General features: G+C 40.7%; 1 protein-coding gene, 1 long non-coding RNA gene and 1 pseudogene across 2 annotated transcripts in view; all 3 read left to right on the top strand.

The window, feature by feature from the left end:
* The window catches only part of LOC102426541 (zinc finger protein 420-like), a 44,196-nt gene extending 26,124 nt beyond the window's left edge, over positions 1 to 18,072 (top strand). Inside the window, exons 3-5 of the mRNA XM_023764953.1 lie at positions 5,469 to 5,595; positions 13,736 to 13,809; positions 14,671 to 18,072. Coding sequence (XP_023620721.1) covers positions 5,469 to 5,595; positions 13,736 to 13,809; positions 14,671 to 16,791 — 2,322 coding nt within the window. The 3' untranslated portion in view covers positions 16,792 to 18,072. The remainder of the gene's footprint in view (positions 1 to 5,468; positions 5,596 to 13,735; positions 13,810 to 14,670) is intronic.
* Positions 1 to 23,641, top strand: part of LOC106699301 — a 63,155-nt gene that overhangs the window by 2,097 nt on the left and 37,417 nt on the right. The gene's annotated exons all lie outside the window — the stretch shown is intronic.
* LOC111828434 overlaps positions 1 to 23,641 on the top strand; it is a 75,437-nt pseudogene that overhangs the window by 26,123 nt on the left and 25,673 nt on the right.

Raw genomic sequence — 23,641 nt, 5'->3', positions numbered from 1 at the left:
CTGTCCTTCCATGTGCCTCAGTCACCTGATGCCCATTGTCTCAGTCCACCTGATGTTCACGTGGCAGAGGCGCTCCCCTCACTGTGGAGTTGATAGTCTCCCTTTCTCAGCAGGAAGCGTTTAGTAGGGATTTGTTGAGAGATGGGGCAAAGTCCATCACATGGCATCTGGAAGGGCCCCACTTCTTAGCTTCTGTTTGGTTTGGGAGATAGACACCCTACTTTTCTTTCCTACAGATCATTGACTTTTGACATAGGAGCTTTAACCAATTAGGCCTTCTTCCTATAAATATTCATTATATTCTATACTCATGTCAGGGACCTACTTTACATGATCACTTTTTGAATTTTCTGAAATGTTTAGAAGAATGATATTATTAACATATCTTCAGTTAAATTTCTGTGATTGTAGCTCTCCACTAATGATACACAGATATTTTCCAGTAAATGAGTTTCTAAGAAACAATAGGTTTCATTTATTTTCTATCATTATTTGAATGCCTCGCCTTATTGTGTTTATAATACTCAAAGGGTATTGTTCACAAATGGATCCATGAAACTTATGGAATCACAAAATAATCTTGATTTCATTGACATGACAATTCTGTTTTCTATGGCTTTTATGTTGTACATAGTTCTCATATGTACGTCTGTCTCTACATACAATGTTAACATTGTTTGAGCTTTTTTTTTTTTTTTTTTTTTACTTGCTTAACCTGTCTTTATTCTTCTTCTCAGTTACAGAAAATTCTGTGAATATTTATGAGGTTTCTTTCTTTTCTTTCTTTTTTAATTGTACTAGTAGGGATGACAGAGGAGCGGGAGAAGCAGAACTGAGAGTCAGCCAGCTGTGGGTAACAGGACAGACTATAGCAGGGACTGCAGAGGGGACACAGAAGTGGGAAGAGAAAGAACCAGAACCAGGTGTGTACATAGATGGGAGCAATCAGGAAGACCATAGAGTAGTGGTTCCCAAACTTATTTGGCCTACCGCCCCCTTTCCAGAAAAAATATTACTCAGCGCCCCCTGGAAATTGATTTTTTTAAAATTTTAATAGCAATTAAACAGAAAGATATATGTATTAATGTTTCTACCTTTTTCATAAAATATAGTAAAGAAAGGTGTAAATTAGAAACATTGAAGTTTGAAATTATGAAACTATTTATTGAACTCAAAATAGAAAGGTAATACAAAAAAAGTTAAAACAAATGCACCTGTGGCCATCACCGCCTCCCTGGATCGCTGCAGCGCCCACCAGGGGGCGGTAGCGCCCACTTTGGGAATCACTGCCATAGAGAAAGGGCAACTGAAGGTGAAATAGGTTTCGGGAGTTTCATGGTGCAGGAGCAGGGACAGAATAGAGAAAAGGGGAAAAAGAGCAGAGAGATGGAGGGGGACACAGGAAAAGTCCAATCAGCATGGTTCAGTGGTTGAAGGTGGACCTATGGACCAGGAGGTAACAGTTTTATTCCTGGTCTTGTTTTTCGGCTTAGTCCCCACTGGGAGGCTTGCAGGAGACAGCCAATCAATGATTCTCTCTCATCATTGATGTTTCTATCCCTCCCTCCCTCTCCCTCCCATTCTGAAATCAATAAAAATAGATATTGTCACCTGAGAAAACAACCCAGACCCCGATCAGGACAAGGACCAAATGGCTGCTTCCCAGGTAAAGGATGGGTCTTGTGTCAGAGGCTATGTTTGCTTTTTCTTGAACATCTGTGTATCTATTTCTCTTTCCCTTATTACACCTGTGTCCCCTCTGCTGCCCCTGTTACAGTCCTGTTCCCCATAGCTGGCTGATTCAGTGTTTCTTCTCCCTCTGTTCCATCATCCCTACACCCCCCTTTCTGTCGCTGCACTCGCTCCCCCAGTTCTTCTCCTCTGGACCAGACTACCTATCTGAAGTGCCTCCCACTTCGTTGCCTGCACTTCTGTTCACCAGGGTGCCTCTCTCTTGTCAGCTCTACTTGTTGTCTCTGGGACTCCTTCCTCTCCTCCATATTTCTCTAGTTCTGATGTTCTTGCCTTTGCAGGTTGTTTTCCTTTCCTTATTTCTTTCCTTTTTTCTTAGGATAGTCAGCGTCAACAGTTTCTATATTTCCCTCTCTCTCTTTTTTTTTTTAATATATTTTATTGATTTTTTACAGAGAGGAAGGGAGAGAGGTAGAGAGTTAGAAACATCGATGAGAGAGAAACATTGATCAGCTGCCTCCTGCACATCTCCTACTGGGGATGTGCCCGCAACCCAGGTACATGCCCTTGACCGGAATCGAACCTGGGACCTTTCAGTCCGCAGGCCGACGCTCTATCCACTGAGCCAAACCGGTTTCGCCCCTCTCTCTTTTTTAATATATGTTTTTATTGGTTTCAGAATGGTAAGGAGAGGGAGAGACAGATAGAAACATCAATGAGAAGAGAGAATCCTTGATCAGCTGCCTACTGCACACCCCCCACTGGGGATCCAGTCTGAAACCTGGAGTGTTCAGGAATGGAACCCTGCCCTCCTGGTTCAGAGGTCAACATTCTGCCTCTGAGCCTCACTGGCCAGACTATAATTCTCTCCTTTTTCCCAGAGCCTTCTCTGCATTCATTTCATGCATCCTCCCCAGGTCAGGAAGCATTCCCACCTTTAATTAGTGACTTTCAACTACTGAAAACATCCCTTTTGTGACAGATCAAACTTGGAAGGCAGCCATGTCTAACATCCCTATTGGGATGGGGTCAGAGGCTCTTGTGTCTTGAAGAAGGGAAAGGCAGGTTTTAGGTTCAAGTGGCTGCAGCATCAGCTCTTGATCAGGGGTGAGAAAATGCACATCTTACTGCTCAGAATAGCTCAGCAAGTTCTGAAACGAAGAGTAAAGAGAAGAGACTTGCTCACTAGATTAGTAAGAAAGACTTGCTATTTAAATCTTTACAGAACATGAGAGATACACATGGATTGACACTTGCAAAAATTAATGTTTATTTGTCATCATTTCCACATATTTATCTTGTAAAGCCGCATGCATTTGCAACTAGGGTTCATGATCTGGTAAAGGGGCCACGCACAAACAAATGCACTGACAAGAAATATGAATTTAGAACGCATGGGGGCCAGGCAGAAACCTTTCTAGTGGAGAGGCTCTCTGAAGCCGAGGCCCTGTGGGCTTTTATTCAGTTTTAGAATACACATCTTGCCCTTAGCTGGGCAGGCAATCCAGTAGCGGAAAGACTATCTTAAAGGTTAGTAAATATTTGTAAAGATTTACTTTGAGACTATTAGGTAAGGAAATTGCTTGAGCCATCATTAGCAGGACAGAACAATGGGTACATAGCTTTAGCCCTTGCTAAAGCTCAAGATTATCAGCCTTCCAAGTTCCCTGTTGCACTTTCATATTTGTGTAGACAATGGATAGCTTCCAGCATATTTATTGATGTATTTTTGGAAGGAATGTCACAGCGGTGGTGACCTGACCTTCCGTGTGCCTCAGTCACCTGATATCCATTATTGTCGCCGTCCACCTGATGATCACATGGCAGAGGTGCTCCCCTCACTGTAGAGTTAATAGTCTCCCTTTCTTAATAACAAGGGTATAGTAGGGAGTTAACGAAAGTTGTGCAAAGACCATCACTTCACATCTGGACATGTCCCTCTTCTTAGTTTGTGTTTGCTTTGGAAAATGGAGGACTTGCTTTTATTTCCTATAGATCATTGGCTTTTTCATGGGACCTTTAAACAATCAGGCCTTGATTCTTCAACTTTTCATTATATTCTTTGCTCACATCACAGACCCTACCTTATCATTTTTTGTATTTTCTAGAAAGTTTCCAAGAATGACATATTAATGTATGTTCAGTTTCATTAAATTTCTGACATAGCTCTCCACTAATGATATATAAAAATTTTGAAAGTAATGTATGAGTAAGAAAAATTAGTTCCCCCAGCCTGGGGTGGATCACTGGTGGAGGGTTTGATTCCTGGTCCAGGGCAAGTAGGTCCTGGGTACCTATGGTAGGCGATTGATCTATGTGTCACTTTCACATTGCTTGCTCACTCTCTCTCTCACTGCCTTTCGTGCCTCTACCTTCCTGCCTTCTACCCTCCAAACCTCAATGGAAAAAAAACTCCCCATGTGAGGATTTACAACCACACAAAGGAAACAATAGGTCTAACTTGTTTTCTATCCTTATGTTTCTCTCCTTATTGTGTTTATAAAACACAAAGGAGAGCAAACAAATACATTCATGAGTTTTATGGAATCACTAAACCATCTTGGTTTCATAGTTGTAAAATGTGTGTCTCTGTTCCTAAACTGTTAACATTATGTCAGCTACTTTTTCTTTTTTCCCCCTCAAGTACATTTTTATGAATTTCAGATAGGAAGGGAGAGATAGAGAGAGATCGAAACATCAATGATGAGAGAGAATCATTGATTAGCTGCCTCTAGCACAACCCACACTGGGGATCGAGCCCGCAACTTGGTCGTGTGTCTAGACCGGATATCAAACCAGTGACTTCTTGGTGCATGGGTCAGCCCTCAACCACCGGGCCACACCAACGAGCAGGCAGGATAATCTTGTTGTAAGATTACTCATAGTAAATTTCCTACTAGGATTGTGATTCCTATGTGTCATATTCTGTGAGAACTGTACTCTATCAACAAACCCTTTTAGTTCAAAGTTCTATATGAATTTTTTCCTTTTTTGACTGTGTATTCAGAATTATGGCACATGATGCAGAAACATTGGCATCACAAGTAAAAATTGAGCTGGTTACCCATGTGGAAACACAGGCCCCATCTCAGAACCTGAATCAGAATCTGTGTCTTGACAGAAGCTCCTTTCAATGTGGTCTGCTTCACAGTTGCGAAGATGTCCCTATGCTTCCAACCCACCAAGTCATTTACAGTTGAGAAATATACACCACTGACCCTGAAGGATGCAAACACAGCACTCAGAAATCCATATGCCTGTGTCCTGGCCTTAATTTTATTTCATTTAAAATTTTTTTTAAATATATTTGTATTTATTTCAGAGAGGACGGGAGAGAGAGAGAAACATGAATGATGAGAGAGAATCATTACTTGCCTGCCTCCTGCACACCCCCTACTGGGGATGAAGCCTGCAACCCAGACATGTGTCCTTGACCAGTATCAAACCTGTGACTCTTCAGTCATTTTACCCACTCAGTGCAGTTCCTAGTGAGCAGGCCAAGAGTCTGTCCATTGAGCCAGACCGGCTAGGACGATGCCTTAATTTTAAAGTTTATTTTTCCTCTAAAGTTAAATCGGTACCGTGGGCTAGTGGACATGTGTCGTCCTCATTTGTCAGTGTTAGAAAACACATCAGAGAATGTTATTAGGGCAAAGTGATCTTATTGGATGATTCAAACCTAGGTCCAAACCACTTCTCCCTAAACACTGTATTCATGTCGGGTGACATTATGAACTCTTCTGGTGACCTCTTGGTCAATGTGTCTTTTCTTTCAGGGACCATTGACCTTCAGGGATGTGGCCATAGATTTCTCTCAGGAGGAGTGGGAATGCCTGGACGCAACTCAACAGAAATTATACATGGATGTCATGTTGGAGAACTACAGCAACCTGGCTTCTCTGGGTGAGGATGGCTTCCCCCCCGAGTTCCTACTCCATCTCCAGGGTTTTGTTTCCTTTATTATTTTAACACTAGAGGACTGGTGCACGAAATTCTCGCGGGGGTAGGGTCCCTAGGCCTGGCCTCCCTGCCTCCTGTGCTCCTCCTTCTCTTGCTCCCTCGGCGCCTTGCTGCCACTACTGGTCACCTGCCATGTTCCCCTGGTGGTCAGCGCAGGTCCTGGTGAACAACCGAACTCCCACTCTCCCAGTTGAAGCCAGAAGTGGACAATTTGCATATTGGCCTTTTTATATATATAGATAGATGTCTAGGGGCCTTCTGCTTTCGATGGTAGATTTTTGCTCTCGAGGAAAAATTGGGCCCTAGCTGGTTTGGCTTAGTGGATAGAGCGCTGGCCTGCAGACTGAAAGGTCCCGAGTTCAATTTTGGTCAAGGGCCAATGCCAGGGTTGTGGGCTTGCTGCCCAATATGAGGTGTGAAGGAGTCAACTAATCAATGATTCTCTCACATCATTAATTTTTCTATCCCTCCCTGCCTCTCCCTTCCTCTCTAAAAGCAATAAACATATGTATATATTTTTAAAAAGGAACAAATTGGGCTTCTTTGTTGTAGAAAAGAAAGGCTTTGTGATGTATGTGAATTAGAAACTTAGTGTTTGCACACTTTACATGTTGTCCACAGTGATTAAGATAGTATCAAAAATAATATTTTAGAAAATAATTTTCTAGAATATTCTAAGATTCTACCATGTCTTCTGGCCATTGAGCAACCAGGATTGGAAATGGGAAAGCCTTTATCTATCAAAATTCACACTGCATTTTCTTATATTTTTGTATTTTTTAAGATTTTCTTGATTTCAGGGAGGAAGGGAGAGTTAGAGAGAGAGAGAAACTTCAGCTGGTCATTAATTGATTTTTTTGGTACGTGCCTGACCGGAGAGAAAACCTCTGACTTTGGTATATCGGTACAATCATTTAAGCAACTGGCCTACTACCTGTGCAGGCAGATTGTATTCTTTTACGTAGTTCTCTCCATTTAGGTTTTTATTACGTCTTTCCATGGCTTGATGTATTATTTCTTTATAGTAGTGATTAAGACTTCCTTGTATTTCCTTCAGTGTATTTATCCATTCACTAGCTGACAGGCCTCTTCATTGCTTTTAGTTTTTGTAAATTATGAATAAACAGCCCCTTGTAGGCTTTTATGTAGATAAAAGTGTTTTTATTTTTTAAATACATTTTACTGACCTTTTACAGAGAGGAAGGGAGAGGTTTTAGAGAGTTAGAAACATCGATGAGAGAGAAACATCGACCAGCTGCCTCCTGCACACCCCCTACTGGGGTCCTGCCTGCAACCACATGCCCTTGACCGGAATGGAACCGGGACCCTTGAGTCTGCAGGCCGACGCTCTATCCACTGAGCCAAACTGGCCAGAGCTGTAGATAAAAGTCTTAATTCTTTGGTTTAATAGTGAGTAGCCCAATTAGTGGATCCCATGGCAAGTTTATATTTAATTTCATAAAAACCTCCAGACCATCTTCCCAAGGGGCTGTAGCATTTAACATTTTCAGCAGCAGTGATTGGAGTTCCAGTTGCTCCACATCACCAAGGCATTTGGTGGGGTCAGTGTTCTGGATTCTGACCCTTTCAATGGTGGTTGAGTGTTGCTTGCCTGCTACTTCTCATTGTTATAATGTGCATTTCCTTAGTGACATATGATGTGCAGGATCTTCTGATTTTCTATGTGTATATATTTTTTAGTACTTGCGTTAAGGTGTTTGGCCCCTTTCAGTCATGTTGGTTATTTTGTCAATGTTGAGTTTGAAGACTTCTTTCTCTGTTTTGCATAATTATCCTATACATGTTGACAATATATATATATATATTGATTGATTTCAGAGAGAAAGGGAGAGGGAAAGAGAGAAACCTCAATGATCAGAGCGGATCTTTGATCAGCTGCTCCCTGCACACCCACTACTTGAGATTGAGCCGGCAACCTGGGCATGTGCCCTGACCAGGATTCGAACCATGTCCTCCTGATTCTTAGGTTGATGCTCAACTGCTGAGCCATGCCAGTCAGGGTGTGTTAACTTTTACAAATATATTTTCTCAGCCTGTGGATTTTCGTTTTTCTGTTGTGGATACCATATTTATTGTTTTTTCTTTAATGTTTGAGTTGATACATTGGGAGTTTCTGTTTTAATACAGTGGATTGAAATACAAGTATGGTTATGTATTTAACTCTCAGGAATGTGCAGTGTATAAAATAAATGTAGTTTTATATTCAACTAGAGGCCCAGTGCACGAAGTCTTGTTCCTGTGGGGTCCCTCAGCCTTGCCTGCTATATCGAGCCGAAACCTCCTCTCCGAAACCTGCTCTCCAACATCCCTTGAGAGTTCCTGGGTTACGAAAGGGCGCAGGCCAGGCCGAGGGACCCCACCAGTTCATGATCGGGGCCTAGTAGAGATGCAGGAGGTTGGTCAGCTGGGGAGGGACCACAGGAGGGCTCCAGGGCATGTCTGGCCCGTCTTGCTCAGTCCCAATTGGCCGGAACCCACCAGCAAGGTAACCTACCCCTCGGAGTGTCTGATCCCTGGTGTTCAGTGCACATCATAGCGAGTGGTTCAGCTGCCTTAGCATATAATTAGCATAATGCTTTGATTGGTTGGACGGTCAACTGGTCAACTGGACACTTAGCATATTAGGCTTTTATTGTATATGATAACGTGTAAGTTATATTTGCAGCTATTGTGTCATTTCTGGAATAAAGATATAGTGAGTCATGTCTTGAAGATAAGTTGAGATATAAATTTTGTTTTCTTACATGTCATATATCAAATGAAGTCTTTTAATTTATTTTGAATGGTAGAGCATCATTATAAAAATAGTCCTTTTTTCCAGTCCCATTTTATCCATTGTAAATAGTTCTGCAATGGACATATGGGTGGGTATATCTTTTTAAATTCGTGTTCTCTGTATAAATCCCCAGAAATGGAATTCCTGTGTAACCTGGTACTTGTTTGTAAATATTGGAAAATCCTCCATCATGTTTTGTTAGTGACGGCACCAATGTGTGTACAATCTTGCTGATGGTGCACTAATGTTCTCATTGCTCCATTTCGTTTGTAATACTTGTCGTTTTTTGATTTATGGATGATTGCCATCTTGTTAGGTGTTTGGTGGTATTTCATGGTGGTGTCCATTTACATTTCTTTGATGATGAATGATTTGAACATCATTTAATATGTCTATTGCACAACTTTATGTCCTGTTTGGGAAATGTCTATTCAAGTCTTCTGCCCACTTTTAGTAAAAGGCGAAAGATTTATACGATCTGAAGAGAAACCAGAGTATTCTCTGCCCACTTTTAATCATATTATCTTTTTGGTGTTAAGTTGTGTGAGTTCCTTATATATTTTGGATCTTTAGCTTTTGAGGATGTAACATTGCTGGATTTATGTTTTTGTTTATTTTGTGGTTCCTTTTGGTATGCCAAACTTATTCTTTTGTAGTCTCATTTATTTATTTCTTGGCTTCTTTGTTATGCTTCAGAAGAAATATCCAAACCAGTACTTTAAAGAGCGATGGTAAAGTTCATTGACTATGCTTCTTCCAGTGTTTTCATGGTTTCAGGCCTTATATTTTAGTTGTTAATCCATGCTGAGATCATTTAGGTTTCATGGCCTATGAACTGGGTCTAGTTTTATTATTTTTTCATGTGTCTGTTCCGTTTTTGTTGCACTACTTGGTGAAGAATCTGTCTTCACCTATTGTGTGCTATTGCCTTCTATCTTACAGATTAGTTAACCATATAACTTTGGACATTTTTTAAGTTGTGTTACTTCTTTTGCATGTTTTCTTGTAAAAGGTCTGTATATAATCTACATATTAACTACTTATCAAATAATATGCTTTGAAGAAATTTTTTCCCATTTCGAAGCTTGTATTTTTAACATACTGACAATTTGCTTTAATGTGAAGTAATTTTTATATGGGGTGTAATGCCTTTTGACTGTTTTGTTTACCTTTCCTTTTAGTGATATAATAAAAAATCACATGTCATAAAAACGTCTATATGTCCTAGCTAGACTGGCTCAATGGATAGTGTGTCAACTGCGGACTGAAGGATCCCAGGTTTGATTCCAGTCAGGGGCACAGGACCCAGTTGCAGGCTCAACCCCCAGTACAGGCCATGCAGGAGTCAGACAATCAATGAATCTTTCTTAATGTTTGTATCTCTCTCTCCATCTCTATTCCTCTCTGAAATCAATAAAAATTTATTTTAAAAAATGTTTTCTATAAGTTTTTTTAAATAGATTTTTATTAGCTTTATGTTTCAATCTTTTATCCATTTTGGTTTAATATTTGTATATGGCATTTAATAACAGTCCAATTTCACTCATTCCTTTACATGTAGACATCTGAGTATCTCAACACTATTCGTATATGTGAGAATATCCTTTACTTCTTTGGTAGTATAAGCACCCTTGTAGAAGATTATTTTACCTCATTCCTGAGAAGTTGTAAGTAGGCTCTTTATTTTACAGTGCTTCTTTTTTTGTAGTTGTTGTTAATCCTCACATGAGGACATTTTTTCATTACTTTTCAGAGAGAGTGGAAGGAAGGGAAGAATGAGGGGGAAGAGAGAGGGCAACATCGATGTGAGACACATCGACTGGCCCCCTCTTTCTCACACTTCAACCCAGGTGGGGTAAGAATTTGCAACCGAGGTCTGTCCCTTTAAGGGGAATTGAACCTGCAGCCCTTAAGTGCACAGGATGATGCTCTAACCCTGAGCCACACTGGCCAGGACCTACTGTGCTCCTTTATTTACCTGTGTCTTAACATGTTGATGATACTTTTGGATAATGCCAGTTTTGAAATATTGTTTTAAATCAGGAAGCATGATGCCTTTAAGCTTATACTGTCTCTTCTATGTTTGTTTTGGTTCCTTGGTGTCCTGAGTCATTTCATATCACTTTTAGGATGAGTTTTGCTAATTTTGTGAAAAGTGTCCCTGGGACGTGGATAGTGACGGCTTTGAATGTTTATGTCAACCTTGGGTACTCATGAGAGCTTATACTGTTAGCATTCCAATTTAAGGTCATTGCATGTATAGTTAGTTCATTTATTGAGTTCTTTAATTACAGCCAGCACTAATTTATACTCTATTTTATTGATTTTAAAGGAATAAAGCAACAGGGGGAGAGAGAGAGAGGGAGAGGGGGGGGGAGAAAGAGAAAGAAGAAGAAGAGGAAGAGGAGGAGAGAGGCGGAGGAGGAGGAGGAGGAGGAGAGGCGGCACATCATAGCGACTGGTAGTTCCACCGTTGAGTCAATTTGCATATTACCCTTTTATTATATAGAACTAGAGGCCTGGTGCACAAAATTTCTGCACTGGGGGGGGCAGTTCCTCAGCCCCTCCAGCGCCCTCTCACTGTCTGGGAGCACCCAGGGGATGTCAGTTGGACATCCTAGTGCTGTTGCGGAGCCGGAAGAGGCTCCTGCCACTGCCGCTGCGCTCGCCAGCCGTGAGCCCAGCTTCTGGCTGAGTGGCGCTCCTCCTGTGGGAGGGCACTGACCACCAGGGGGCAGCTCCTGCATTGAGCATCTGCCCCCTGGTGGTCAGTGTGCATCATAGCGACTGGTCATTCTGCTGTTGGGCCAAAACTGGCTCTCCTACATCCCCTGAGGGGTCCTGGATTGCGAGAGGGCACAGGCCAGGCCAAGGGACTCCACTGGTGCATGATCGGGGCCAGGGAGGGATGCGGAGGATGACCTGACAAGAGAGGGACTGTGGGAGGGCTCCAGGGTGTGTCCAGCCCATCTCGCTCAGTCCTAATCAGCTGGACTCCAGCAGCAAGCTAACCTACCTGTCAGAGCATCTGCCCCCTGGTGGTCAGTGCATGTCATAGCGACTGGTCAACCAGTTGACTGTCTGCCCTCTGGTGGTCAGTGCATGTCATAGCGAGCAGTTGAGTGGCCTTAGCATATCATTAGCATATTATGCTTTGATTGGTTGAACAGCTGACTGGACAACCGGGCACTTAGCATATTAGGCTTTTATTATATAGGATAGGATATTCTGTTAAGATAGTATTCTGGTACTTATGATACTTGCATTGTTTTTTATCTGTTCTCATGTTTATATTCATTCTACTTAGAATTCAGTTAGCTGCTTGTGTTTATATGTCTCTCCAATTGTCAGGATCTTACATGATTAATTTTTTAATATATATATTTTTTATTGATTTTTTTTTTTTTACAGAGAGGAAGGGAGAGGGATAGAGAGTTAGAAACATCGATGAGAGAGAAACATCAATCGGCCGCCTCCTGCACACACCCCACTGGGGATGTGCCCCGCAACCAAGGTACATGCCCTTGACCGGAATTGAACGTGGGACCGACCCTTCAGTCCGCAGGCCAATGCTCTATCCACTGATTAATTATCTCAGGGCATGATTAATTTTTTATATACCTAGCTACTCCTTTCCACATTCCTGTCTTTATGGGGTCCTCTTGGAGGTCGATTTATTAGTGTCAGGGATTTCTGAAGTTCTCTTCATATTTGCACATGTTTGTTGGCTTTTATTCATCAAAATGTTAAGTAATTAACATTTAATAATTTATATACAAATTCTTTGATTATTTAATTTTTATTATTTTTTTGTTATTTTAAAATATATTTTATTGATTTTTTTTACACTAAGCAACCTACAGGATTGTTTTTTTATTATTGATTTTTTTTTTTACAGAGAGGAAGGGAGAGGGATAGAGAGTTAGAAACATGGATGAGAGAGAAACATCGATCAGCTGCCTCCTGCACACTCCTACTGGGGATGGTGCCCGCAACCAAGGTACATGCCTTTGACTGGAATCGAACCTGGGACCCTTTGGTCCGCAGTCCGACACTCTATCCACTGAGCCAAACCGGTCAGGGCTTAATTTTTATTTTTAAAATATATCCTTATTGATTTCAGAGATATAGTGAGTGGGAGAGAAAGATAGAAACATCAGTAAACAGAGAGAATCATTGATCAGCTGCCTCCTGCATGATCGGTGATCAAGCCTTCAACCCAGGCCTGTGCCCTGATGTGGAACCAAACCGTGACCTCCTGGTTCATAGATCGACCCTCAACCACTGAGCCACTGCTTCCAGGCAAATTCTTTGATGTTTTAAGTTGAAAATGTCTTTCATTAATGATTCTACTGTATTTGTTAATTCTGGTATTATGTTTTGAAATATCCCCTTTCGGTGTGGTGTTCATAAAATATTCTCTCATTGTATTTTTATTTTGGATATATAATGTTTTGATGATATTATATAGTTGTATTTTTCCCCCCTTATTGGCATTAACGTATTTATTTACCATTCTTTTTGAGATAATTAATATACTTGCATTAATGTAGTGCCAGTTTGATTACATTTATTCTGTTTTCCTGATGGTACACTTTTTCTGTTTCTTTGCATTACTTGATATCTTTTGTTGAGATTCTGGAATTGTAAACAAGCAGGCTTTTGAACATGCTTTCTATAGGAGGAAACAAATAATAACCATCTGTGGCACAAATTCTACTTTCAGTCAATACTATTTTCAGGATCTGTATTCTTGGTTTGGTTGTCTGTTTAATTTCCCATTTGGAAATGTTTTTTGTTTCTTTTTCAGACCCACAGTATCTTTTCAGGCTTGATATATATCTTCAGAATCACAGTCTTTGTGGTGTTTGAACTATTTCTCATTGTTTCTTTGTAGCAGCTACCACAGGGTATTCACCCTTTACTGCAATTCTGTTCAAACTCTGTGTCATGCACAAGAGACACATGTTCTTCAAGAGCCCTCAAAACAGGGAGATCATTGATCATACACTTTCTTCATCTTTCTCTCTCTCTCTCTCTCTCCAGTGAATAAACTGGGAGTGTTTTTATAATATTGCTACTGTGTGCCAGGGCGTTTGAGCAGGTATCATTGGCAAATGTAAGCAACTCTTTGATGTGAGTTTTCTTCCTTGTACCTATCTTGAGCTTTGTTTAAATTCATCACTTGCTTTTGGAATCATCCAAAATGTCATTTGGTCAATACTTGTTGGTAACTTCAAGGTGCACTCATCTGATTGTCAAAACTAAAAATATGTTTTCTTTCAGCTACATCATCTAAAGATAACCAGGCCTTTATGCTAAAGCCCGGAGTACATGATTTATTCTCTGAAATAATACTGGTAAGATATAAAAGATGTTGCTTTGATAATGCACACTTAATGAAAGCCTTTGAATCTGAGAAAGAGTGTGATGAGAAGAGGTGAAGTGAATATAAATAGAACAAATCTGAAGCAGTTATCATAATAAAACTCTTGTTATAAAAGAAGTCAGGTGTATTATGCATTTGGGAAATCTTCAAATTTAAAGTCAGTTACATTGGCAAATCAATGTGTTTCTGCACGTGAAAGTCAAAATCAACTTTTTACTGTTATGCATTCTTGGAAAGAGAATTTGGAAAAACTAGGAATTCACATAGTCTCTAGAATAAATAATTATTTGAATTGTTTAAAATGTAGCATGGGATTAAACTTTCAATCATTTCTAAAATATATAGATTCATAATGTATCCATAAAATTAAAATGTGCTGAATTTGGCAATTTTTTATGATATTTTTTATTAAAAAATATATCTTTATTGATTTCAGAGAGTAATGGAGAGAAAGAGGGAGAGGAAAACAACAATGATGAGAGAGAATCATTCATTGGCTGCCTCCTGCATGCCTCCCACTAAGGACCATTCTCACAGGCAGGCCATGTCCCCTTACTGGGAATGGAATCATGATCTTGTTCATATGTCAAAGCTTAACCACTGAGGCATGATGGCTGGGCAGTTTGGCAATCTTTTAAACAAAGATTCATTCTTCCTCTGACAATTAATGTTTTGTATTTATTTTTTGTCTATAATTTTAATAAATTAGGAAAGCTTTTCCTATACAACCATCTTGGTTTAATGAGTACCACAGAATGGTTCTTATGGAACAAGCATTTTTCATAAAATTATAACTGTCAGTAAAGGTCTTTCTATCTCCCATTATCACCAGAGTACACATAATGGAGATAGCAGTTATCAGTGGAATGAACATTGGAACAACTTTAAGCAAGAGTCATATCTTAATCATCGGACAAGTGAGCTTGCAGAGGACTGTTGTAAAAGTGGAAAAGTATTTGACCAAATGTCCAATCACAATATACGTCAGGTTATTCCTGTTGTGGAGAAGACACACAAAGGAAGTAAATGTATCCAGTCTTTTCAGCAGTCTTCAAAATACCGTGAACAAGAGAATATACATGCTACGGAGGAGGCTTACAAATGGAATCCGTGTGGGAGAGTCTTCAGTCAAATATTCAATCTAAATAGACGCAAAAAAGTTCATAGTGGAGAAAAACCTTATACATGTAAAGATTCTGTTAAAACGTCTATTTGGCCTTCAGGTTGTACTCTAAATCAGACAATTCACACTGGAGCAAAGCCTTGCAAATGTAAATCATGTGGCAAAGCCTTTAAATATCATTCATCTCTTATTATGCATAAGGCAAGATTTCACACTATAGCAACATTTTGCAAACTCAGGGAAAATGGAAAAGACTTTAATCAGTCCTCAAGACATACCCAACATCGTACAAATAATATTCAAGAAAAGTCTTATAAATGTTCAGAATGTGGCAAAACCTTTAGTCGGCCCTCAAACCTTATTCTTCATCAAGGAATTCACACTAGAGAGAAACCTTATAAATATAGAGAATGTGTCAAAGCCTTTAACAACCATACAGTTCTTACTAATCATCATAGTGTTCATACTGAAGGTAAGCCTTATAAATGTAGAGAATGTGGTAAAGCATTCCTCCACACCTCAAACATGTTTCGACATCGGAAAGTTCATACTGGAGAGAAGCCTTATAAATGTACAAAATGTGGCAAAGCATTCAGTGAATCCACAAACCTTAATCGACACCAGAGAATACATACTGGAGAGAAGCCTTATAAATGTACAGAATGTGGAAAAGCATTCAGTGAGTCTGCAAACCTTAACCGACATCTGAGAGTTCATACTGGAGAGAAGCCATATCAATGTAGAGAATGTGACAAAGCCTTTAGCCGGCCCTCAACCGTTACTATTCATCAGAGAATTCACACTGGAGAGAAACCTTATGAATGTAGAGAATGTGGCAAATCCTTTACCAGCCATGCAGGTCTTACTAAACATCAAGGTGTTCATACTGAGGATAAACCTTATAAATGTAGAGAATGTGGTAAAGCATTCCTTCATGCCTCGAACATGATTCAACATCAGAAAGTTCATACTGGAGAGAAATCATACAAATGTAGAGAATGTGGCAAAGCATTTAGTGATTCCTCCTCCCTGAATAAACATCACAGAGTTCATACTGGAGAGAAACCTTATAAATGTAGTGAATGTGGCAAAGCCTTTAGCACTTCCTCCTCCCTTAATAAACATCACAGAGTTCATACTGGAGAGAAGCCTTATAAATATAGAGAATGTGGCAAGGCCTTTAGGCAGTCCGAATCCCTTAGTTATCAGAGAGTTCATACTGGAGAGAAGCCTTATAAATGTAGAGAATGTGGCAAAGTATTTAGCCAATCCTTCTGCCTTAATCGTCATCAGAGAGTTCATACTGGAGAGAAGCCTTATAAATGTAGAGAATGTGGCAAAGCCTTTAGATGTTCGTACTCCCTTAATATACATCAGAGAGTTCATACTGGAGAGAAGCCTTATAAGTGTAGAGAATGTGGTAAAGCCTTCGGTGATTCCTCAAAACTTATTCGCCATCATAAAATTCACACTGGAGATAAGGCTTATAAATGTAGAGAATGTGGCAAAGCCTTTATCCGGTCCTCACACCTTACTTATCATCAGAGAGTTCACACTGGAGAGAAGCCTTATAAATGTAGAGAATGTGGCAAAGCCTTCAATGAGTCCACAAGACTTAATATACATCAGAGAGTTCATACTGGAGAGAAGCCTTATAAATGTAGAGAATGTGGCAAAGCCTTTACATCTTCCTCTTCCCTTAATCTACATCAGAGAGTCCACACTGGAGAGAAGCCTTATAAATGTAGAGAGTGTGGCAAAGCCTTTAGATGGTCCTCACAACTTGCTAAGCATAAGAAAGTTCATATTGGAGAGAAGCCACATGAATGAAGAGAATGTGGCACATCCATTGGCAGCTCCTCAAACCTCACTGCATATCAGAGAAGTCATACTGGAGAGGAGCCTTATGAATGTGAAAATGTAACAAAGCCTTTAATGAGTGTTCCTGCCTTATTGTACAGCAGAGTTCATACTTGAGAAAAGTATTACAGGTATGAGGAGTGTCAAAAGCCCTCGACCAGCAGTGAGAAGTTATTGAATGTCAGAGAATTCTGACTGCAAACAAGCCTTATGAATATGAAAAATGTAGTGAAGCCTTAAAAGTCATGCATGTATTACTGCACATGAGAGACTTCATTCTGCAGAAGAAACCTTTCAAATGTAGAGCATGTGCAAGATCCTGTACTTTTGGAAGCTACCCACTGTCTTCACTATTAGGAAAGTGTAAACAAGGAGCCTGGAACATGGTTCAACCTTGAGCCCTGGCAAGGGACAGAGTTATGCACCGATTGTTTAGTCGAGACAATGGGGGCTCAAGCTATTTCCTGACCAAATAGTCTCAGAGTAAATCTTTACTAATATTTACTGACCTTTAAGATAGTCTGTCTGTTACCGGAATTGCCTGCCTGACCCAGGGATATATGTGTATCCAAAATTGAATAAAAGGTTGGCAAGGCCTGGTCACCAGTTTAAGTCCTTCCCCTTGTGTTGGACTTTCCGCCTGGCTCCCAATATTTCCAAATTATTACTTCTTGTCTCATCTCTGTCATTTTCGAGTGGCCCTTCTCCAGATCATGAACCCTGAAACCACACGGAACGTGGCTTGCACACTGTACCAAGAGGTCAAAATTTACTGGATATCAGAGACTTTTTTAGTGCAGGAAATTCTTACACTGTAGAAAATTTGAGAAATCACCGGCTGGCTTGCCTCAGTGGTTTAGCTTGGATATATGAACCAGGCGGCCAGAGTGCAATTCGTGCTCAAGGCACAGGCCCTGATTGGTGGCTCAATTACAGTTGTGGGTCATTCAAGAGGCAGCCGATCAGTGATTCCCTCTCATCATTGATGTTTCTATAGCCCCAACTATTTTCCTTTCTGTGTTATAACAATGGCATCTAAACTTCTTTCTCCACATCAGCCCTTCAGGCCCCTGTAGCTTCTGTTCAGTACTTTGGAATTTTACTAATGATGAAACTAACATCAGAATTTGGCAAATATTTGCTTTACATTCAGGAAGCTCGCCATTGAATTTTTATGCTGGATTCTAAAGTTTTGAATATTATTAATTTTTGGAATATAATAAATTGGCTTCTGTGTACTTTATAACTGGAGTGATTTCTCTTGTCCTGATTTTCATTGGAATCCTGAAGAAATTTCCAGTGTTACCTCATTAACTTTTTCCTTCGGGTAGAATCAACCAGTGTAAAACCAATTTTATTTTCAATTACTTGAATGTAGCTGAATGTTGGTCAATCTAAAGGAACCCCAGAGTCCGTGGCAGATTTGCAGTTGAAGCATTTTATTATTTTGCATCAAAAATTATTTTGTATATTGACAACATGACCACAGGTATGTTTATAGGCATTAGCTGTCCTTGCAGTGTTTTCCAAACCGTGACTGTAAATTCCAGGGACAGCAGGTAAACAGAGATTGAAATGAAAGCCCCACACTCGTTCCTTCTCCAGTGTACTGTTGTAAATTTGTATAAGCTGGTAATATCAGATGCTTTTCATGGGCCAACCCCAAGGATCACACAATAATTAAAGAAACTAGATATTGGATACTCTTCTACTCTACTCCCTGACATTCCCATGGAGCATTCATATGTATAAGAATCTCCTGATATTTTGTCTCTAGGTCTCTGTCTGGACCAGGGGCTTTATGGTTTTGTTCTGTTTGGGACGAACTATTGGATCTGGATCATTCATAGGAATTTGATGTCACCTAGACAATAGTTCCATTTTCTGCTACTGGAGTGAGGAATATCGCAGAGGTGTATTAATATAAAATAAAAAAGATTTGTTTTTCACATGGTCATTGGGAAAATAGATGAAGCAGACATTGTTTCTAGGTTGAGAGGTCCTCCTGTCTTCATTTTGTCCAGAATGCATATCCTTCTATTTTGGGGTGAAAAGCTCTAAGTCCAAGATTTCAACATTTTTAATCTCATGGCCCAAATGGAGTAATTATTGAAATTTAGAGGTCTATCAAAGTATATATTTGGCAATCTGTCAAAAAAATGTCTTGCCATAACCGGTTTGGCTCAGTGAATAGAGCATCGGCCTGCGGACCGAAAGGTCCCAGGTTTGATTCCAGTCAGGGGCATGTACCTTGGTTGTGGGCACATCCCCAGTAGGAGGTGTGCAAGAGGCGGCTGATCAATGTTTCTCAATATTTCTCTCTCATCGATGTTTCTAACTCTCTATCTCTCTCCCTTCCTCTCTGTAAAAAATCAATAAAATATATATTAAAAAAAATGTCTGGATTTAACTCATGCTCACCACACCACTATTACTGTGCAGGCCTTTGTCACATTTTATTTGACAATCTATGGGTAATGTAGTCTGTGCTAGTGAGTAAATAGCCAGGTGTTCCTTGTTGTAGCACACCAGTTTGGCCAGTGTGACATTCCTTTTGATAATCTCTGCTATAAATTTATCCAATCCATCTTGTCTAATGAGTCATTTAAGACTAATTTTTCCTTACTGACTTTTTTTTTTCTCCGGCAGATCTATCCAGTGATGTCAATGGGAAGTTAAAGTCCCCTTCTGGAACTGTATTAATTCATTTAAAAATGCCAATAACTACATACCTATCAATAATCACTTATAATGTAAACGTGTTAACTACTTCAACCAGAAAACACAGGGTAGCTGAATGGATATGAAATCTATACCCATACTTATGCTGTGTAAATGAGACCCATTTCAGATCAAAAGACACCACATGAAAGTAAAGGGTTGCGCTGAAACCGGTTTGGCTCAGTGGATAGAGCGTCGGCCTGCGGACTGAAAGGTCCCAGGTTCGATTCCGGTCAAGGGCATGTATCTGGGTTGCGGGCAGATCTCCAGTAGGAACTGTGCGTGAGGCAGCTGAACGATGTTTCTGTCTCATCGATGTTTCTAACTATCTCACTTCCTCTCTGTAAAAAATCAATAAAATATCTTGTAAAAAAAAGAAAAAGAAAGAAAGTAAAGGGTTGGGAAAAAAGCTATTTCATGTCTAGCTTTGGGCCACAAAGAAACTATGCAGAGAATGTTGCTGTAGTGAAAGCTCTAATCCTAGACTGTGTACATATAATAAGCATGAGAATAACCGTGCTCAGAGTTACCTGACCCATGTGGAAGCGCTGCCTTTTAGTGAGGTCAGTAGGTAAACAGTTTTTCATTCCCCAGAAATGTGTTTTGGAAGGAAAAGTAAAAGGAGACATTCTACATTATGATCAATGGCCCATTTATGAAATTATAGGCACTACTAAATTAATAACATTCATTTGACAATGTATGCCCAGAACACAAAGACTTCAAAGGTCACAACTTACTATCAATATATTTATCTTTTGAAAAATACACTAATTAAAATTTCTCTCCCACAGTGTTGGAAGGTACCTTATGTTATCAGGTGCCTACCCACGAATGGATATCTGTGTCTGTCTCTGAAACTTCCCTCATCTACAATAGAAATCAGTCTTTTCAAAAATGAACAGCCCAAAGATCATAATTAGACAGCCATCCGAAGACACTGGTGCGGCCTGTCAAATCAATGTTACTGTTAATATTGGTAGTAATTAATAATAGGCTTCTTTCAAGCCTACATATATGTATCACAGCTATTAATATTACTGAAGGTGTATTATATGGCCTTAAACTATAAGAAAATAGAATACTAAGCACAATATATAACACATAAAACAAAATCCAAATCATAATAACATAAATTTAATCTATAGTGACATACCAGTGTAGCTCAGTTATTGAGCATAGACCTAGGAACTGAGAGGTCAGGGTTCCATTCCAGGTTGGTGTACATGCCAGGAGTTCGGGCTTCATCCCCAGGGAGGGGCATGAAGGAGACAGCTGACCCAGGATTCTCAGTCATCATGTTGCTCTCTCTCCCTCTCCTTTCCTCTCTGAAATCAATAAAAATCTATTTTTTTATTTTTTTTTAATTTTTATTTTTTTAATATATTTTATTGATTTTTTACAGAGAGGAAGGGAGAGAGATAGAGAGTCAGAAACATCGATGAGAGAGAAACATCGATCAGCTGCCTCCTGCACATCCCCCACTGGGGATGTGCCCGCAACCCAGGTACATGCCCTTGACCGGAATCGAACCTGGGACCCTTGAGCCCGCAGGCCGACGCTCTATCCACTGAGCCAAACCGGTTTCGGCAAAAAAAATCTATTTTTTTTAAAAAATTGCTTATTATACTTAAATAGAGGGCCCATAAAACTTGACTGCCCGCCCATTTTACAGTATTTTCACTTTAGAAAAAAAAAACAAAAAACTGGGCCTTTGATTGCCCATCCAAGGTTACAGGCCTTTCTCCAACCCCCAATGGTCCCTTTATTTTATGAAGAAAAAACTTAAAGACTGAGGCTACCCAGTACCAGGCCCCCTCCATTTATCCCAATAAAAAAGTTGGCTCCTCAGGACCTCCTTTGGGGTTTTATTTTATCCCCAAAAGGGAAATGTGGGCCAAGAAAAAGGGGACCCATCCTTACCTTTACAAAGCTCATTGGAAGCCCCTGTATTGCCCACCTTTTCAAAGTCAGGAGCCCTAAAGTAACCAGGAAACGGAGCGAAGCCGGTTTATCCTTTTTTAAAAAGCAGTTTATAGCAGGTAGTCAGGCCCTAGCTAGAATCCTTACCCAAGAGGGAATTCTTCCCTAAGCCTGTCTATTGTCTTTTGCCCCCCAGAAAACATTCCTTTGGAATATCAGGGTAACCCCCCTTTTTCCAGACCCTTCATGCCACACCGAGTGCACCTGGGGGAAGCTGTATACCCTCTGATTGTTATTATGTTAATTGTTCACTTAGTTAAGCTGTGTACACTTATGTAAAAGACATATCTATCACCTATGGATTTCATATAATCCACTTGTATCTTCTCCTTTCATTATAATAATAAAAGTGATGGGGCCAAGGCAAAAGGGGGGGCCTCTTCCCCCCCCCCCCCCCCAGTGCAGGAATTTCATGCACTGGGTATCTAGTAATGTATTGCTGGAAATCATTTGCTGTCTTCATTAGCTGAGTATAGACAGAGACCCCCCCAAAAGCTAGTAACCTTTGAAAGTCCTAGCAAAGGTCAGGGCTGTGCACCACCCAGTTAATTTAGACACGACCCAGTTAATCTAGATAATGGTAGCTAAAGCATCATCCCCACCTTAGTTCACTGAATTCTTTAGATACTTGTGTAGATCCTTGTTGATTATTGTTGATCAAATATTTTGCCTATTTCAGGAAATTGTCTACCAATGAGCTAATCCATGTGTCATTCAAACCACCTTACCCTAGGGCTACCCCAGATCAAATAAAAGATTGGAGCGGCCTGAGCTTAGGTGGAAGTCCTTCGGGACTTGCCCGCCTGGTCCCCCAATATCGCAAAATTTATCTCGTGTCATTTCTCTCTCATTTGTGTGCGGCCCCTCTTTCAGATACTGAACCCTACTCCGCAGAACGTGGAGGGAGTCTTACACGACATGTATAAAATAAAATGCACAACTGCTGTTCTCTGGAACATTATCTCAATTTGTTGAAATTCTGCTCCTGACACTTGCAGACAGTTTGGCTCAAATAAACTCCCAAAAATTCTTTATAGTTTTGAATGTTTCTCATGTTGACAGGAAGTTGTTAAGATATCATTGAGCAATGTATTTAACCGAGAGTTAAAACGTCACTAAACATCGGTCAATGTACATCTAACAGAAACCTTCAAGGTATAATGTGTGTGGGAAAGGTCTTATCCAAAATTGCATCCTTGAAGGATCCCCAAAATATGATTTTGGAAAGCAATGTTACAAATGACAGGAGTGATGATTGTCAGGAGGAAAACGGAAGGACTTCCTTTTTCTTTGCTGTAAACTTCCATTCGCTGTGAAAAGCACCTGATATTTACCCACAGAGATGGCTGACTTCCTTAATTCCAGCTGCCTCTCCTTCAGTGGCGAGACAGGGGGGCTGGGAGAGCAGGCTGTCCTTCCCCTTCCCCTTTCCTCACTGAGGGTTTAATGACTCCGGGGTAATTGGAGGCAGGAAGTTTCTGGTTTCAAACCCAATCTGCCCCAGTTTTGAATTCTCTGTAACTTCACTGTAAGAATGTTCCTGGCTTGTGAAGATCCTGGGAAAGACCCCTCCCCGGGACACCTGCAGCTGAAGGGCAGACCAGCCAGTACCTCTAAGCACAGCCTCTGGGATCTGGGAAACTTCTGTGTAAATTCCCCAGATTCCCTCCTGTTTGGTGCCACCTGCAGGAGCCAGCACCAGAGACGTGGTGAGACTTTAGGAAATTGCATTGCATTCTCTCACCGCGGCCTGAGACCAGAGTGTTGGTGTCAGCCCTGAGGAGTGACTAGGCTTCCTTTAGGGTAGAAGTGTGCACTATAGGGTCAGGGTGAGGTGCAGGCATTGATCAAGAGGCGGGGAGGCAGGATTTGGTCAAGGGAGTCCCGGGAGGAGATTTCACCACTGGGTTAGGGGGAGGGCAGTTTTTATGTTCCCTCTGGGGGCTTCAGCCCTCAGCCCCCAGCTGTGCATGAGCTGTGCAAACAGAAAGTCTAGGCTGCCCCCTTGCGCCCGCCCCTCCTTCCCTCTGTGCTTGCGGCCTGCTCTCCTAGCTAGTCCCCCCCCTCCCCAAAGCAGAAGTGGATCAGCTCAGGCGCTGGCCCCGCCCACCCTCCC

This window comes from Myotis lucifugus, unplaced genomic scaffold (genome assembly GCF_000147115.1).
Source record: "Myotis lucifugus unplaced genomic scaffold, Myoluc2.0 scaffold_365, whole genome shotgun sequence".
NCBI classification, from domain to species: domain Eukaryota; kingdom Metazoa; phylum Chordata; class Mammalia; order Chiroptera; family Vespertilionidae; genus Myotis; species Myotis lucifugus.
Note: the sequence above shows the minus strand (reverse complement) of the source record. Positions and strands in the feature narration are given on the sequence as shown.